Source organism: Rhododendron vialii, chromosome 1a (genome assembly GCF_030253575.1).
Source record: "Rhododendron vialii isolate Sample 1 chromosome 1a, ASM3025357v1".
Taxonomy (NCBI): domain Eukaryota; kingdom Viridiplantae; phylum Streptophyta; class Magnoliopsida; order Ericales; family Ericaceae; genus Rhododendron; species Rhododendron vialii.
Window position 1 is genome coordinate 20,435,118 of NC_080557.1, and position 20,222 is coordinate 20,455,339.

At 38.7% G+C, this 20,222-nt stretch overlaps 1 protein-coding gene across 3 annotated transcripts; it reads right to left on the reverse strand.

The window, feature by feature from the left end:
- Positions 1-1,592: 1,592 nt before the first annotated feature.
- LOC131325218 (protein ARABIDILLO 1-like) lies at positions 1,593-19,056 on the reverse strand. Of its 3 annotated transcripts, none has more exons than XM_058357364.1 (13): positions 18,780-19,053; positions 16,894-18,593; positions 16,144-16,302; positions 15,992-16,072; positions 15,402-15,533; positions 14,490-14,617; positions 13,125-13,212; positions 11,097-11,191; positions 5,341-5,404; positions 4,419-4,594; positions 3,898-4,119; positions 2,760-2,844; positions 1,593-2,161 (listed from the first exon to the last, which is right to left on the reverse strand). In XM_058357364.1, exons 2-13 carry the CDS (start codon positions 18,232-18,234, stop codon positions 1,979-1,981), a joined length of 2,754 nt encoding a protein of 917 aa, XP_058213347.1. In that variant the 5' UTR covers positions 18,235-18,593; positions 18,780-19,053; the 3' UTR covers positions 1,593-1,978. The 3 variants fall into 3 exon arrangements, with proteins under 3 accessions (XP_058213347.1, XP_058213339.1, XP_058213333.1); XM_058357356.1 differs by having other exon boundaries at positions 18,731-19,053; XM_058357350.1 differs by having other exon boundaries at positions 16,894-19,056.
- Between the last annotated feature and the right edge of the window lie 1,166 nt (positions 19,057-20,222).

Genomic DNA, 20,222 nt, shown 5'->3' on the forward strand with positions numbered 1-20,222 from the left:
TTCGCTTGCAACGGAAACAAAAAGAACACATGAAACTACTGGAACTAATAATCAACTTGGAAAAGACCAACGGCAAGAACTCTGTAATAATGAACTCAATAATTTTTTCCGTTTTTGCTTCAATAATTGTGTGGCGTTTTTTCTTTTTCCAAGCATTGCATCGGATGGTTTGACGTCAACTAGAACATAATGTACCTTATGGCTGAAGGTCTTCTCGAAAATCCTAAAGTTGTTCTTCAATCGATCCTCTGCCCTTGAAGGCTACAATTCTTTTAAGACATCAAGTTTGTTAGCCTTCTATCCCGAACACCAGAAACAATCGTATTTGTCGAAGGTGCAGCATTGAACGTATTTTTCTTAAACACCTTACTCCTTGTATTGTAAACCATAACAAGTTGTATAGCATTCCTATAAAAGCATTTCCCATTCTACCTAAATAAAACTTCTTTTCCTACCGAACTCTAAAAACCCCAAAGGACTCTTTCATAGCGCACCGGTTTTGGAAAAGATTGTACATATCACTTGAAAGGCCGGAAAAAAGCTTTTATTTTTTCTCCAACGGTGCTATATGTCAAGCTTGGAAGCTGAGGAGCATTTTAGGGGTTTGAGGTAGCACGTGTAACATGGATGAAGTCTCATTCGCATAGTAATGAAACAACGATGAACAATCATGGAACTATTTCCCATCCTTTAAATCAATAGCTCTTGAGATAGGTTAAATGGAGCTCAAACCATAAGAAGGCGGCCAGAGGAGCAGCGAAGCTCGTTGAGCAAAAGACTTTAGAGTGAAACCAACAAAGTTTGAACAGATCCACAAGTCACTCAATTAAGGTCTTTCTGCATATTTACATTTAGAGAGCAGACTGTCCGGTTAAAGCCATGGGAAAGAGAGCAAGACTGCGGCCTTTACTAATGCATTTAGGTCCATAACCACGAGTCCCAGTAATCATGTAGCTGTTGCCAATGAGGGCCTATCAATTAGTACTGCACATCGTGCTACTACAACACTCGAACTGCACTCCTCCAATTCATTTATCCTACTCCATCTAATTCTTACAGAGAATAGTGTCCACAGAAGCTTATGGCACATGTGAACGACTACTAGTAGTAACTTTTGCTGGCTTACGAATTATAAGCCAAGTAGATTGGCTCTTCATTCAAGTCATTACCTTAATGGGCCATTATGCTACTTGGGGCGTCACATTTGGATCCACAAATCCTACTCTATTCAGAAGGCAGGCAATCTCCCATCTTATACTCTAATTTGGCAAGTACACCATCCGCTGTATCAATTCAACAACTAAGTATATCACATAGATCAATATTTGACCAGATGGACACACCAATATGCCTCTTTGAATCTAGAAATGAACAAAAAGAAAGAGCTTAACACGAGCTAGCGGTATATATAGCATTGGACACCACAGCACCAAACCTCAGGATCAAATCTCTTCAAATTACGCTTTCTCTCAATGACGTACAAATTTTAGTATGATATCAGAAACATCTTTTGTGAATTCTGGGGAAAAAACATAATTCAGCCAACATAATTCAACAGAGATCAAAATTCAGCATTAAGCATGGAGTAACACTTGCCAAACTGAGTCAAAAGCCTTGTAAAGTCTCGAAAACATCTCTACATATACTATTATACAGAAGGTACTGTCAAAATAAATACAAAAACACAAAACTGGCGAGATGCTAGTCTTTTGACTCACTCACCAACATCGCTTTTGTCATTTTTATGATCAAACAGATTATGAAAATAGATAAGGAAAAATCACACACAAACCTATGCAGGGTTACAAGAATTGGGCAGAACTACCCATAGGCATTGTTTGGTTCTTCGGAATGCGGTTACACAATGACACATTCCTACAGGGCTTCAAAGCACTGTCCAACCAATGGAATCTAACTGCAGCTCAAACGTCTCCATTTTGACAAAGTCTGGTTGAGAGAGTTATTTGCAATTGCTCAACTATTCTTTAGAATTAAGCTCTGTCTGGTGGTGCTCTAGATTGCGAAGTACAATTTTTGCAAAGATTTTGGCTTCAAGTGGGGCATTTGCTGCTGCAGCTGCAGCACGAAGAACCCTCGGTGCTCCAGCATTCTGCATAAGGGTCACATGGTGCACTGCATGCCGCCCACCCGGGATAGTGAACTACAATTCAAAGAACAGATTCACACAGGGATCTTTCCACATAAGCATGTCCAATTTCATTACACAAGGGAAATGATCAAGACAAATGACTCGGTCTTAACTTCCAGCATTTGTGTGTGTGTGTGTGTGTGTGTGTGTGAGAGAGAGAGAGAGAGAGAGAGCAGTGCTAGGTGGATGAGTATGGGGTCAATTGAGCCAATCGATAGAAACTAACAAGATGTATATAATGTGCATCGACAAACTTTGAATAAGTGACTCAGGTTGATCCCATTGAGCTAAATACAAAATTATATAAAAGTACAATAATGGCATCACTATAGTATTCTCGCATAAAATCTAATGCCGAGGTGATCTTATCTCACATTGTTGAAACAGAAAAATACAAATTAGAATTCAACTTTTTGATAATTGAGAAAAAAATTTGAGTTCAAAAGTAGACGTTTTATGTTTAGTTTTTCGTAGTAGAGGCTAATTTGACTAAACTCGTGGGGAAAGACATCCGAGCGAACCTTACGGAACAAAATATCTGTAACCCCTATACTCTGTGTGCGCGCGGGTCACAGAGAGAGAGAGAGAGAGAGAGAGAGAATACAGATACCTGGAGAAGGGCAAATGCAGCACATGCCTTGAGTATGGAAGATGGGTTTCGTAGCATGGTAACAAATCTTCCAATCTCAGCTCCACTGAGAAACAAAAACAAGGGCAAAAAGATAAAGTCCGATGATCAGAGAATTCCAAGAAAAGCTTACAGAGTAATAAGTGATTTTAAGTAAAGCAAATAAGCCTTGTCTTCTTTCTGATGTAATCATTTATTTTGCAAGCTAAAAAGGCCAAGGAACTGGGGGCTGAAGAGAGATATTTGAAACGTTGAAGACATTGTCATTACTGAAATCCCCAAGATCATAAAAGTATTTCATATAGCAGATGACAGAAAACTCTAAAGAACAAAGTATCTGAGTCCTAAATAGAGCTGAAACATGGGAGAAAACTAGGAACTTTAAACAATCTCAGTTTTCTTGTTCAGCCTTCATATCTGGCGGGGAAAAATGGCATAACCAGTTCAGGGAGTCTCCAGTTTTCCATGATATCATAGATTCATAGCTTACTATGTATGTTACGGGTTAACTTTCTACTTTATTCTGCCAGTTAACCTTTCCTTATTACTCGTTATTGTTGTTCCATGTTAGGAAAATTTCCAGAATACTGATATCTTTCTCACTACAGAGTTCCAAATGGTTACAACATCTGTCTCGCCCATACATTAAAGTAAAATACAATAAGATCCTGTCCACTAGAGCTACAGTTGGAGAACAGAAACAAATTAGAACTACTTCACTCCTAGTTTGTCATTTTAGGTGGTCTAAATTATCAAGGGTAAAACAATAATTGCATTCAATGAACGTCAACTTTCCAAAAGTTTCTTCCAATTCAAGTTGGGATCATCAATTCATTTAAACAGAGAATGCCAAAAGGGGAATACCATAAGAAAAAACTTCGGTGAATTTACCCCAAAAAAAAAAAAAAACACACACACACACACTTTGGTGACTTTTCAAGAAGGAAAAACAATTGGGCGCATCAAAATGTACAACGATGGACAAACAGGATGAGGTAATTTGGGAAATATCAAATCTTTCTAGATGTAGGATGTATGCAAAATTAACATTAATAGGAGCAAATAAGTACAGGTAAAGTTTCTGATACCAGCGAGAGAGAGAGAGAGAGAGAGAGAGAACCTGCATCTCAGATGACCTGCCTCAGGAATACGAGCCGATTCTGTTACTTGGGACAATGAAGCGGGGGCTGATGACGCAGCAGCAGCAGCAAATGTTTGTGGATCAGAAAATGTAAGGACAAAAGCTTCAATGCGCTTCAAGGCCATCCTCCTAGCCCCATCTAAGCTTACACTTTTGGATGTGCTTTCTGATGAAGTACCTATCAGTGCGAATTCATCCATTCTGTACACAACAGGCACAAATGTAAACAACGGGAAAATAGATCGACAAACCATTGAACAAAACACAAGAACACAAAATTTATTTAGAACTCCAATGTTATTGTTCAAAGGGCACTAAAGGCAGTTAGGAAAGGATAAAAATGATCCTGCCATGACAACATTGTCAATGGAAAAGGGAAAAAAAAAAAAAATGCATACTCATTAAAAGTACTGAGAAGACAGGAAAGAGGGAAATGAGTTCTATGAACACAGTATTTGGTTAAGAGTCTTACGATACAAATCCACAACAAGATCCAGTACCTTCCATCAAACATGTAAGCCAATGCCAATGCAGCCATGAAGCGTGCCATTTTAGACGCTGACAAAGAACAAAGATGAACAAGGGCTGGAACTCCCCCTTCCTCCACTATACGAAAAGCATTACCAGGGTTGAAAGCCAGATTCCAAAGAGCTCCAGCTGCTGTTTCATGGACATCCTATAAAAGAGAGTGTAAGAAAATCAAATTCAAGCTCACAGCGTGGGGAAGAACTCAGTCATAGACTCATAGGGCGACACAAGCTAATCTACCCGGCAAAGAGTATTAATCGTAAAAGAAAGCTACAGCTCAACCTTTTTTATCCGAAACAATAAAGCTTGAAGGAACAAAGGGTGAAAAGTTGTTCTTAACCAAACCAAAAGTGCCTTTAAACACAGTGGGCCTTACTTCACTCTGACACTTCTACTTCATCTTGTCTAATGGAACCGCTTCTTCTCAAGAATGGGAGCATAGATATCTTAAGCCCATCAGATTACAGAAAACCGTGAAGTTATTCTATAAACATAAAATTTACGTGTCATAAGCCATACTGCTCTCTATGAGACGGTGGACAAAAATAGAATTCAACATTAAATACTGATATATGCCAATTCAATGTATATCATATCCCAACAGAAGCAAAAGAGTAAATATAAACAGTGACTCCAACTGTTCAATGACAAACCTAACTAGAGGTGTGGTAAGCAAACAACCATCCCTATTTGCTACTTTATCAATCACACAATGAAACAAGTGCCTATGTGGCACATTTAGAACAGTTCTATATACTAGGTACATTGACTTAAGGATACATGCAAAAGCAATGAGTCAAAATAAAACTAAAAGTAGCCAAAAAGAAAATTTCCACACAAGAAAGTATAGCAAACCAAAACTAGAAACCAAAAACGAGTAAATTCAATACTTACTTCACATTCAGATCGTGAGAGTGCAATCAGAGGTGCAACCCCTCCTTCTCGTCCAATAGCAATGCTGATCAGAAACAACAAAAGATATAATTACAAGTGTGAAGAGAAATAAAAGTAATAAGTTACTTTTTTGACTTAGATTAGAATCACTATCCATGACAGCATGATAAAGAATTACTCCCTCCATCCCAATAGGTTGTCCATTTTTTAAACGCCAACTTATTAAGGCAACACAATGATTACTCTTTAAAAGTTTGATTTTCCAAGAATGCCCCTCACTTTTGTAGCAATAAATGAGAATGCATATTCTCCAATGCATTATTTTTTAAAAGAGAAAGGGCATTAAGAAAATTTTAACAAGTCAAACTCATATTGGACAAACATTTTGGGGCACTTAAAAGTGAAAACGTGAACAAACAAATTGGGATGGAAGGAGTACATGACAATGACTACAAAAGGAAAGGTCAAAAGAAACTAATGGCGGATAGCTTATTTTATTGGTGATCCAACCATCTTCTATCTTATTTTTGTTTCATTGCTGATCTAACCATCTAGTGATTTGAATATGCTCGTGGCAAACAAGCACCGATGGCGGATTGCAGGATTATTTGGAAGGTATGACAGTGCTACCTGAGGCCATCAACCGATTCCTTTTGATGCAACCAAATCCAAGGATAGACTGCTTAAAAGAGAGAAAGTTCCCAAAAGGGATACAAAATGGGTGCATGTTTGACATGTTGACATCTTGATATGCTTCATCTGCTCATGGAAGACTGAATTATGTGCAATCTGGATGGCTCTCTTATTATCACAAATGCACAATAAATAGGCATGGAAGACTAGGGAGAAACACCCATATCAGACACAAGCCATCGAAGCCAAACTATTTCAGAAGTAGTAGAAGCCATAGCACAGTATTCAGCTTCAGTGGTAGAGCCAGCAATAACATGGTTCTTGTTTTCCAGGAGACAAGAGAATCACCCAGAAAAACAAAGAAACCAGATGTGGACTTCCTGTCAGATACATCCCTGCCCAATCAGCATTAGCATAGGCCCGAAGAGTCAAACTCGAGGTGGAAGATTGCAGTAAACACTGGTAGATGGTACAATGAACATAATGTAAAATGCTTAACAAAGCAGCCTAGTGGGTAGAACGAGAAGCCGAAACAGCTGGCTAACAATGTGGACCGCATAAGCAATATCAGGATGAGCCACAGTAAGATAAACCAAGCAACCAACAAGCTCGCGATATGGCGTAGGATCACCAATAGGAGTATCAACAACCTTATCATCAAGGAGATTAGCACAATGGAGCATTTCATTTCATTTGCATATTAAGTTTGTGATAAGAGAGCCATGAGAAGCAATTGCAACTTCAATACCAAGGAAATAATGAAGAGGGCCCAAATCTTTCATCTCAAACCCACAAAACAACAGGAGTTTCTCCTCTCCAATGGCAGTAGAGTCAGAAGACTCAGAACATGTAATGATCATGTCATCCTCATAGGGAAGTAGGAGAACAATCGTGGCAAATTAAAAGAGCAGAATCATGGGTGCTAGACTCGAAACTAATTTGTAGAGCAACAGACTGAAAACATTAAACCAAGCACGTTTAGACTGCTTGAGACCATAGAGAGCATGGTGGAGACAACAAACGAGGCCTGAGGGATGAGAGAAATCTAGAGGAGGGCGCATATATACTTCTTCAGATAGAAACCCATTAAGGAATGCATTTTTAACATCAACTGAAAGAGAGGCCAGCGACGCACATCACAGAAATTAAAGTACAAACAGTAGACATCTTGGCAACAAGAGCTATAATCTCATCATAATCAATCCCATATTCCTGAGAGAAACCTTTAGCAACAAAGTGGCCTTTTCCTTTATACCGCTCTAAAGATCAATCAGAATGAGTCTTTCACTTTGTAGACCCATCTACATCCAATAAGATTCTTTCCAGTGGGCAGAGGAACCAACTCCTGAGTGTGAGTTTTGGCAAGAACAGCTAAGTCATCATTCATGGCATGCACCCAATTGGGACCATTACAAGCTTCTTCGTACAACCTGGGTTCAAAGTAAGTATGTATACAAGACAGAAAGGAACGATATGAAGAAAAGAAACAAGTATTGGTGAAACCAAGTCTTACCGGTGGACGACGATCACAAGAAGGGTATCGGCAGTAAGACGGATCAAAGTCCAAAAGAGCAGACAGATGGAAGTAGACCTAGGATATGACAAGCATCCATAGGCACCACATCAACCAAGACCCATCAAAGTACTTTTGCCGAATAGAAAAGGACACCAAGTGCCTCTTGGTCACCTTGACCTCATTACCCCCCTTAAGCCAACAAAGTGTATGAGGATGGGGATGCTTATCCACTGCCTCTTGAGATACCTCATTTTCCCATCTCCCTCTATCAATATATAATCATGCAAACATGTCCCCCAATGTTGCAAGTAGTGTAGAATATGTTGGAGCGCAACCACTATATGACGTCAATCTCTTGGGGGATGTGTGACGTTAATCTTCAAACTCACCCCCAATCTCTTCACATGTGATGTCATTACACGCGAGAATTTCATCATCACAACTTTGCCCACTATTTCTTCACTAAATTGCCTTGTTACGACTTCCGGAAGCCTTCTAGCAATCCGAAGACTAGTGCCCCGGCTCCCCCACTTAAAGAATTTGATCCCCCACTTGCGGTTGATTTCTTGCCCCTAAAGCACTTGATTGAAGCTGATTTTGATTAGGGCTACAGCTTTCGCTCACCAACCCAGGAAGGACCACTCTTGTCATCATTGTAAGATAACTCAGTCTCAGAATACGTGTAGAAAGGCTGCCCAAACTTAGAACCCCTTTGAAATTGGTTGCCCAGACTTCAAAATGTTCGGCTTAGTTGCTTCTAGACCACCAGGGCTCGGTTGTAAGCTTCTGAAACCGTCCATAAAAAATGGAGGTCAATAACATCCTGGATTGAAGATTTCAACCCACTTACCATCCTTGCAACCATTTGGTCTTCATTTTCATTCAAATCAACTCTAGCAACAAGTTTGTGGAATGCCTCTTTGTACTTTTCAACACTCTCATTTTTCTTGAGAGAGTGCAACCCATTATGGAGGTTTTACATGTAATTAAAAGGCAAGAATTGCTCCTTGAGCTTCTTATTCTTCTCGCAATCTCTACTCTTTGCCTTTGCTCAACTTTGCCTCCTAAGTTTACTTGCTCTCACTAAGCAGAAGCTCTTCCTTTAAGGTGTATGGACACCAATTTAACCTTTTTTTTCTCCTTGGAGTCATCACAATAATCAATCACCCTACCAAGGGTGTTCAACCAATCAACAAACTCATCCAGACTGAGGCTCTTATTGAACTCAGGAAGCTCAATTTTGATATTGTTCAACTACGGGTGCATTGTGAAGGACAAGGCCTTTGCCAATTCGGATCACCAAAAGGATTCTCAAATTGATTTTGAGAGTTCTCAAAACCTCCACTACCTTCAGTCGGCACATGTAAACGTTGTACCATCTCCCTAAGGGTAGCAACTTGTCTCAATTATTCAATCTCAATCCAGTCACGATTTGGGTTGTCATACCCAAAACCATTTCCATTGTTTGCCACAAATCCTCTAGCTCTACCTCTACCTCCTCTAGCTCTATGAGCCATTCAACAATCAATTCACTCCAAATGAACAACGAAGTCAACAACATCAGGCCCAATTTACTCAGTTAGAGACCCACTCAAACCAACTCAGTGAGTCTCAGTCAACCCTCAACCAAACTCAGTAATGAACAAAACAATTTGCAAAAACTGAACAAATCTTTGCCCTATGAAGACAAATAGACAACCAGATCTGAAGATCACATGCGTGAAGCAGGTGTAGCAGAGAAGTCCAAATCAAAAGTCAAGCATTGGTTTGAACTCGCATTGTGCTAGAACACTACGCACCATCGCGGTTGGACTTCAAAACAGCAATCTATGGCTTCAAATGGACCTGGAATTCCATTTCTAGGGTTTACAAGTTAGGTGTTTGTTGATTTAGGGTTTAAAATACTAATTTGGGATTTGAATCTGGTCATAGAGGGTTCGTAGAGAGTTTCTTAGCTTGATACAAGTTTGAAATAGGCTGATTAGGGCTCGATCGATGTCTTTCAAACAAACCAAGGGTTTCTACAGATTAGGGTTTTCAAATAGATCAGGGTTTGAATTTGTTGCTAGTGAGTGCGAGTAATATGGGACGAGTTCGACGTAGAGTCCAGGTTTGATTTTTTGTGATAGATCTGTCAAAAACCAACGGAACTGAGTGATCCAGGAAGGGAAAGGTGTCTGGGGTTCTGGCAAGGTTTCCGGGCAAGTTTTCTCAGATACCAAAATGATTCAACCAAATCCAAGGATAGTTGATTAAGAGAATTTTCCCAACACAGACGAGAGCTACATTCTGTACAATGCTATTCTTTAAAATGATCAAACTACCAAAATGAAAACCTAAGATTAAGATAAAGGATAATGTCAAGCTAATCACATTTATACATCGCTAGCTAGGTACAACCAAGCAAAGCTTATGAAAAACGACTATAACTAGCATAGAATGACTACATCACATCTAAGAACTTACCGATACAAAACAAAAGAGTCCATGCTGCTTCAGAAAGGAATGGTATTGCTCGAAACTAAAACCAACATCCTCGCTCCTCTAATCAGACCGTATAGATTACTTAACGTACCACCAATGCATTAAAGCTAAGGTTACATCAAGCACCCTCTAACCTCACCAACATGATGCTTATGATCGAGTTCTTAGAGGCTTTAGAGAGTATTAAAAAGACAAGGGAAGTTGGAAACACTTCACCCATGGACTACTTGAGCCTGTCATGATGAACTAAGGAAATGATGGCACAGTTTTCCAAAACAAGCCTAACTATACACCATTATCGATAAGCTAGATAGGTTTTGAATCTGTATACCATAGTAGAAGACCCTAGCGTGGGAGGAAGGAGAAGGACGAGATGTCAAAGTTCATCATCATTAGGAAATAAAGTGGAAGGGAAGGAAATGAGGGGCATATTGATCCCGAATCAGCCTTTCTTGACGTTCTACATTCAAATCACATCATGTTCTTACTCTGTATCAGAGTATTCGTATAACAGTTACTTCCTTTACTTTCCTTCTTGGCCCCGCAAAACCAAACACATACCTTCATCAAACATAATGTTCCAATTTCCCGTCCCTCTTACTAACGCAGCATTACTTCACATGGTACAGAGGTTAGATTGGGCCAGAAAACAAGTTGCAAAACCTGTGTTGTCTGTGCACACGGCAGTATTTTGTAAACATGGGAAGTATTGTTTTTTCTATTGATCTGAGTGGGGAGTTCTGTTTAACCGGATGTCAATTTGAATCCATGTTCCTGTATTTTTCTGCCATTTTTCAAGTTTCCCGAGAAGCCATTAAGTCACCAAGACAAGAATTGATACACAAATAATAGTAACCAGATTATCAGTTAAAGATGCACATATTAGCGGGACATGGAGTGGTACTCCATACATTGCTATGGACTATTGTGATCACCACATTCGCCCGTAGTTAAAAACTCCTTCATGTAAGAAAAGTTCCATTTAGAAACAAACTGGTAAAACGCAAGAAAAGTACAGTTCCATAGGACCAAATTATGCAGCACATTAAATGGAGCTATAAATTGCTACCATGACAACGACAACTTTTTTCGTCAAATATTGATGATGAATTTTAAAACCAACCTATTTGCTTCTGATACCGACAATCCCCACAAAGCACCAGCAGCCCTCTCCTGAAGACCTGGAGAGGCATTTGAACAGGAATGTGCAAGAGCAACCTACATAACCAACATGAGAAGGAAAACATATGATGGACCTTGCCACCATAGAAGAATACAATAGAACTTCGTGTCCGATCAATTAATACCTCCGCGTAAGTAATGTTTAAAGAAAGCAAAGCCAGAAGTACAGAAGTTTGTTGCACCTTACATGAGGAATTCAGTTCTATTTAATTACTATTGATCCAAGAATTTTTTTTGGCAAACTTAACTCTGATTGTAACGGTAATTGCTATTATTTTAATTACGACATGCAGGACTCCGCAAGCCAGGACAAAAAGGTTGTTGCCCAATACACAATCTCACATAGCATCATTCTTTTCCTTCAGAAATGCAAAGGCAAACCACGGTGACATAATTAGGCACGGAGTCATGCATACTATACTTCCAACATATAACAAAACTGTGGCCATATTGGCACAAAAGGATGTACATCAAGAATTGGAAATAATTATCTCATTCATGAGTACCTCCCCAGATGAACAAAGTACTGTGAAGAAGTAGCGAATGGGGGCATAAACCCAATGTAGTATAAAAGCAAATGGTTATTTTCTGCCTATGTTGACAGCAATATAAAGTTTGCAGTTACATGATTTCCCAACTCAGAAGATCGCCTTGTACATAAATACATCTGTAGGCAAACGCATTTGCACATTCAGTTAATAAAGCATGTCATTATAAGCCACCAATATTACTTCTTTACATGCAATTCAGTTCAGATGGACGAGTTCAATGACCAGTAGCATTGGTTCCAGGCAGCTAACATGCACATACCAAAGGCAACTTGGGTACATAAATGCACCCATGAATGCATATATGTAGACATAATAGCACCATTGTCCGTGTATGATACAACACACATGCATGGGTGAATGCATGCACAGGCGAACATGAACAGGAACATGCATTTCACAGATCCGGCCCGATTGAGCATATACAAACACAAACAAACAAGTATTATGTGGATAAGATTCCTCAATATTGTTCGCAACCATGTCGCACAAACTCTTCTATTTCCAACCATAAGTTTGCAACCTTGATCCACTGATATGACAAGAGTAAGGGTACCATGTGTCCGACTCCCATGTGCCAAAGATACTTGGATCCTCCAATTTTGGACGATGCATGCGGACAAATAAGCTCATGCTACAGAAGAGTACATTTCCTAACTCTTAATAGTAATACATATCCCCTCCTTTTGTTGACGCTAGCTATAATTCTTCAGCAAGAAGTAAATCTCTCGGGTCATTTTTTCGATTCTTTCTCATAGAACCTCCTTTTTTTCTTTATATAATTTTTTTCAAAGAGATTTTTTTTTTTTTTACTTTATCGCCTACTTTGATTTTACATTTCTGTAAAATGTATACAAGAATCGTTTCTGAATTGTGAATAGAACTCTCAATCCATCTCACATCAATAACTCGACCCCTAACACCTGTAGAAAAGCGAGTGAAGCGTGTCTAGAAAAGGCAAAATCTGGTTCTGAGGCAAATGACTATAATTTTTTGGATCGAAAAGCAAAGAGAATTAGATTACTGAATTAAGGATGCATATTCCCAACTTCCAATTATGGAATGTAGGGGTTCTGACGCTTGGACATACGCTCCCCCAAAATTCACTCCCAACTCTTTGTAACATCAGTTGCCAATATGCAAGGGTTCGAGTTTCTTATATTTTCTGCCACTCTTTTTTCCTTTTCCTTTTCCTTTTTTGTTTTGCTGAAGAATCCTATGGAATGTCAGGGTTGTCCATCTAGAAAAAGAGGTATGAGACTATTTTGGAAGATAAACTTACTTGCTGAACCCTATCAAGCCATTTGTAACAATATGACATACTTACTCATGACACACATCCAAAGTTCTAGGAAGTTCCATCAGAACCTTGAAATACAGTGAACAGAAAAGATTTAGGCGTGAGAAAGAGAACACCGTACCAAGGCTTCAACTCCACCAGCTGCTGCAATTGCCTCTCGATTTCTATCATCAAATGACAAATTCCATAATGCACCAGCAGCTTCTTGCCTGATTGAGGCATAATACAAAATGATGGTAAAAAGAAAAGACCCATTAGAAAACTTATGAAAGAAAACAGCGGCATTTATGATAATCATTATCTACCTTCCAACAGTGAAAGAATTAAAATTGAAAGGACAATGGGTATCATAACAATATAACTCAGCAATGACACGGAGGAAAATATTGGCATGCAAGTTGTAATTTTCACTTCCAATAGGGAAGGCCAAATGTTTGTTCTAGGCCGTTGAAGCCTAAACCAAACTCAACAAAGCCTTGTCCTAACCATTTCAGGTTGGATATAGTCTTCCAATGTCCAACTTGATTAAGGGTCATACACAACTCATCCCAAAAGCCTTCGCCTAACTATTTGAGGTTGGCTGCACTTGAGTTTCCCTACGCTAATATATAAAGGAACCTGATTCTACTTGAACAACATGCCCGGATATCTTTTCTTCTATCTCAATCCATGTTACTTAAGTGCTTATTCCAATATGTTCCTAATGGCTAATAATGGAGAACATGAATATATCTCAGGTTTCATTTGTTGCAAGCACAATTATTCCCAAAACATAGACACCATGCAAGATGGTTTAATTAGTGCAACTACTATGAAAGAAACATCTTAAGAGTTGAACCAAAGACAAGAAAACTTTCAACCACACAATCTTAGTATTACTTTTATGACCTTATGAAAGAAGAACTCAGCAAACTATGAACAGATTTTCTGCAAAAGCTTTCGCCACATAAAGTGCACCTAATACTTGTTCCACTGTAAATGTTAAAAAGGTTACTGAGGCGACATATGCACCATGAAAAAATTTATGGCTCACAACTGAAAACATGATAAATAATAAAAGGCCAACAAACGATACACATAAGATCCTTTTTCTAATGTCTCTTTGCTTGGGCTGTTAATTCATCATACTTTATCAGTGGTTGTGATATGATAAGGATGCCCAGAGGACAGGCACAATACTAAACCCCCAAAAACTAGAAACAACAAAAGTAACTTTGCAAGGTGTATCTGATTGAAATGCTATATGAACAAAGATTGTACTTAAACTCAACACAAATTGATATGGTTGTAAATCTCTAATCTCTATCATTTTCAATGATCGCCCCATTATTTATAGTGCTTCATGCATAACAACCATAGTGGGGCTTTTCACTTCAATCAACCCTTAAGAGGAATAGGTGGAATCATGAAGCTTATAATAAATGTATCCAACAGCCTTTAGAGCAGCTGATACAATTCATCAAATTCTAGTTCTCAATCAAACTACCTGACACCTTCATGGGGAGACCTTGTAAGTTGCACAAGTGCTTCAAGGGCACCTGTTTCTCGTCCAACAGCAGCATTATTACTATTGCTATCCCCATGGGCAGCCAAATTAGCTAAAGCACGAGCAGCCTGGAAAATAACCAGAAGGGATGTTAATGATGTATCACTGGACTGGATAAAAGTATATGTTATGCATGGGAGACTTCACATATGGTCTACCTAAACTCTAACACAACAAATGGATCTGAGTTCAAATTTTTCAGAAATCTAATTCAGAAAATGCAAGTACATTTAACATTGCCATGAATAGTAAACATCAAGAGGTTAGTCCCATGCAAATTTGAAATCCGAGAGTAATCACATGGAACACGCACAAGGTAGGATAATCCCAGTGGGAAAAAGAAACAGATCAGCTTTTAAACCGGAAAATATGAAAAGAAAAATTAGCAGGACAATGTACTATTACTAAGCTATATTCGATCAGACTCTTTATTGTGCAGGAGAACTATTTGCGGGGTATTTCATATGAAGCAACTTGCATGAAAGCCTAAATTACCAACTGTAAAGAGAGTTGCTCTTAAGCTTCAGCAAGTAGAGTGGCGGGGAAAAAAAAATCACAATCAGAAGAATCAACTGATTTTGAAAGAACCAAGTCACCAACCGCTGAACAGTACTGTGAGCCCCAGTGGTTTTTTTTATAGATCTTGCATCTATCTTAATAAAACTGCAAAAGTCAAACGGTCCACATCCACAACATCTAATCACCAAAGTTACTAATTTACAAAATTATGCATCTTGCCCCCAAGGTCTTCAGTTGAATATCGATCTTTTTGTTCCAAACTTATGTCTTACAAGTATGGACTTACAGATACCGGATAAAAAATAAGTTACATAATATTACACACTATTGCACCTGCTCTTGCACTCCCTCAAACTTGCAGTTCCGAGCTAGCATCACCAGAGCATGTACACCACCTACCACTGCAACCTCCATGCTACATTTGTCATCAGCTGCCAAATTTGCCAATGCACCAGCTGCACGTTCCTGAAAACAAAACAAAAAAAAAACACAAATTGAACCTCACTTACGTTATCACATAACAGGATGAGGTTGTAAAATGAAACTTGTTTTTTCTATTTGCTCGGCAACCAAAGGAAAAATTGATAACAAAGGCAAAAGAAAAAGTAAAAGAAGTCCACTAAAGGAAAATCAAACAAAAAAACACAAAACCACTAAACTACATGGCACATACTGCCCCCCAATCACTAGAAAGCAAAATGAAGGTACCACTTCGAAAAAGGAGCGGATACTGAGGCCCAAGAAAGATAAATAACAAAGTCTCTCAATAAAGAATCAAATTCCTCGAATATGCCATAAAAATCCAAGTGTCCCGCTCCAACCTAAGAACTCAAAAAAGACCAAAGATAACACAAACACCAAGGACCGAAGTTCGCATTTTCAAAAAGAGTGGGTGTGCATGTAACCAATACAAAAGCACATACCAACACTCCATCACCACCAGTAGACCATTTGAATATTAGATCAACTAAAGCTTTTACACCGCCCGCTTCAGCAATGGCACCCTACAAAGGAAAATCTGGTTAAGTAGAGTCTGAAAGTCAAGAATATATGAGAAATTTGAAAAACAAACAACCTTATGCTCTTCCCCAACAGAGAGATTCCATAGTCCTCCAGCAGCCTCTTCAGCGACCAACCTATTCATTGAACGAGCCAAATTCGCAAGAATATTGATCCCTCCTTCTTCTGCAACAGCTTTCGCAACATTCGCGTTCACAGACAAGTTCGCTATAGCCTACACTCCCAAAAGATAGGAAGTGAACCACATTTTTGCCATTGCATGTGAAAATAAATTCTAAAAAGAAAAATGTGACGAAAAATAGAAAGATCAAGTCTATTTGACACTCAATGAATTGTGCCCCATCTGAATGTAAGGAAGAAAATAAGTATTGTTGGGACCAGGAGTCAAAAATTTGTTTTTCTTAGCTCAGAAATGTTTCGAAAACATTTGAACAACATTTTAGAAACATCTCAAAAGTGTAGCCCAAACAGAAGGGAAATGTAAAAGAAGTTTGTGAATGTATGAAAATGTTATTGCGTGAAATATTCTAAATTTCTAATAGATGTCGAAACAACTCAATATCATATTTTGGCATATTTCCTGGAATTTTTCGACATGTTTCAGTGCGTTTCGGTTCTTGTTGCTAGAAAAATTCAAATTTTGGGATTCACTATCATTCCATCTCAACATCCTTGGAAACGCTAACGTTTCCGCTGTTTCACTGGACAGAAAACAATTTTTGGACTGGGCTGGACCAAATTTACTTAAAAAGCAAGAACAGCAGATTAAACCACAACGACCAGACAATTGCACCACAAATATCACCTTTGCTGCTTCTGACTGAAGCCCCTCCCGCCATGATCTTGCAAGGTTTAGAAGAAGGCATATCCCACCATCCTTCATAACTGCTTCAGCCCTTCCACCATCAATGCTAGCATTTTCATCATCAATGACAACAAAGGTTGCGAGTCCTGTGGCTGCCCTTTCCTGGACATCCTCTTGTGAGCTCTGCATCAAACTTAGCAACAGCGCTGCACCTTGGCTAAGCCAAAAATTATCCAAACCCTGTGGATTGCTCTCAGCAATCCGTAGAAGTGAATGAGATAAGATCCATTCAAGCCAATTCATGATCTCATCCAAGTTCTTATCCTTTTTTTTCAAATTCCTCCAATCGGAGAATATATTCCTCTCTTGCTTTGAAATATCGACAAATAGAGAAGCTAACCCCTTGAAAATGTCGGTAAACAGGGCAAGTAATGATTTCCCTTTATTGTTGGAAAAACTGGAATCTTCCTCAAGTGCTGGGCAGTTCAATGCACACAAGACCTTCAAGCTACGTGAGGATGATAGCAATCTCAAAACAGTGGGAACCACATCAGTTCTTGAAACGTCTAGCCCTGTCAAGTTTGGTAATTTACCCCAATGCTGTGATACCAAAACCCACTTCATATTAGTCGTTCCAGCAACTGAGAGGAATTGAACTGATAGAACGTTTCCTAATGCTATCTCATCAACATTAAGACAGTCTATGAACCCAATGTCTGTCAAATTCCGACAATGCTTAGCCAAAGCATTAATAGCTTCCCCATCAACGTCGCGTATACCAGAAAGCCTTAGCTTTCTAAGTTTAGGACAACAAATAGCTATTGCTTTGATGGCATCGCTGGTAATCCTTTCACAGAAATCTGGCCCAAGTTGGAGGCTCTCAAGTGCCTCATGTCTAGCCGCTATCACTGAGAGGGTAGCATCCGATATTTTCCTGCAGTAATCGCCGCTAATTTCCCGCAAGCCCCTAGCCTTAAGACTAATTATTGCATCAGCAGATTCGGCTCCACGAAATCTGAGCTTTTGAAGATTCACACACCTAGAGGCAAGTGAAGCGGTTGTGGTGGCGTCACATTTGTGAGGACGAAGATCCAAGGATTGCCACAAACAAGGAGAAATACCTAAAACCCTCCACGTACGGCAGGTTGATGATAAGCTTGCCCGGTCGCGATAATTCAGACATGTAAATAGCTGAATCACTGTGTCGTCCGGTAATCTAGTCCAATCCACTACGACTTTTTGATCCAAACTTGAACCCTCATCCTCAAGTTCAGGGTAACTAGGCAAAACCACCTTATCCTTCCCCTTCCTTGCCACCTTCCTGCGAACCCTCCGACTCATATCTCAATCACCTACACTTACACACCCTCACAGATTAAAAGCACTCCTAAACCAGTTACTGCACGCAGAGGCCAATACCCTATAACCTCAAGTACCAGGATTCAGAATCGGAGAGAAACCCCGAAGCAAACACCTTGTCAATTCAAATACCCAAATCTTTAAACCATCAAATGATGCCAATGCTCCAAACTTTGATGCCCATAACCACTACTAAACCAATACCATTCACCTTCAATCACTCGAAGTCAAATGTAAGGATGGAATGGACGCAGACACAGAAACCCTTTCCCTCAACCTCAAAAATCCAAATCAATGAGCCAGTGAAGGAGAACAACAGACCTAGACGAATGTCCTTTACCCTATATATAACAAACAAAACCCTAGTTCTCAACTCACTCACGAAATTGCTGGTCCAGAAATCAGTCTATATACATAGCACAAGAAATTAAGACTTCAACAATATACAGAAATCCAAAGCCCCCGATGAGAAACTCACCAATCCAAAATGCGTTACAATAAAATGAAGTCAATCGATGCTCTCAAACCTGATTGCTATGGCCTCGTTAGCTTCTGGGTATACCCTTATGTATATATCCTCTTCTATAAGGATTGCATTCACTGGAGCTCTAATGGTAGAGAGAGAGAGAGAGAGAGAGAGAGAGAGGGTCGGAGCGAATTGAGGTACGTATCAATCACAGAGGGTGAAAAGGGGAGGCCAACCCTCAAAATGCTTGTCTACACTCTATACCCATCTCTCTCTCTCTCTCACCCCTTATTGTATAGGACTTGGACAATTACAGGGACGGATTTCTTTTGTATGGAGGGGAAAACAAAATCAGGAGAAGAATTACAGCTTTGAGTAATGTGGAGGGATTGGATTAAAAGAATGGAGTAAAACCATAACTCCTTAGGACAATTACCCAACCTCTTGTGTTTGAGAGATTAAATTTAAAATTACATTGTTTGACAGGATGTTTTCGTTTTGTTTGCAATTTGTAATAGCTTGAAATAGCTACAAATATGCCTAATTTATGAGCTCAACTCTTGTCTACATTTTATGAGAAAAGAAATGAGGTAGGAGGAAAAAGCCATATCGAATAAATTACTATAAAAAATGTGTCGTTGTGTGTGGTGACTGTAATTCCAATTATCAACAAATGTGTCATGGCATGTTGTGCAATTTAGTTATCAACAATTGCATAGTCATATCTTGCTATAAAGTTTCGCCTTTAAGAATAGGTAACACTTATAGATTTTGTTTAATAGTGACATCAAAACATTTTATCCCCTCTAAACTTTTTGCAAATTGACACATAATATATTTCTATAAGTGCGCTTTGGATTTGTGTATAATTGCATCATTTGATGTCAGAATGACTAGTGCTTAATTCCTCCAATTAGTGACATATGGCTAAATAATTAGAATGCTTGATGTGGTACTTAGATAATTATTTTCTTTTGACATAACTGACACCACACTTGATCTTATATTACTAAAATTAGTTTAAGGAATACAAACCTAAAACAAAGAAAGCCTTCAACCAAACGTTTAATAAGTAAATCATGACCAATTTTTTTAAATCAAGACAATTAATTTAGTGCGAGATCATTGTAAATAGATAGTCATTGTAACATCTTCTAGTAAGTATATAGGCATTGGACTTCATGTTGTTTGAAAATATAAAACTTAAAAAAAAAAAAAAACTCCAAAGGAATTTATTAAATGATCATAAAAGATAGCTATCTTCAAAAAAATACTAAGGACTAATGACATTTGTAGAATCCACTCAAATATAAAAGCTATCAAGAGTGAAACTGCTTGCATTATGCAATTGTGATATTTTGACATCAAAGAGTATGAAGTTATTTTATGGAGCTATTAGTATTTGTTTTAGAACTATGAAAAAACTGGTGGTTTGTTTGTTTTCATACATTATACACCGCAGAAGTCCAAGCAAGTTTTTGATGAGCATTGAAACTCATGCTTT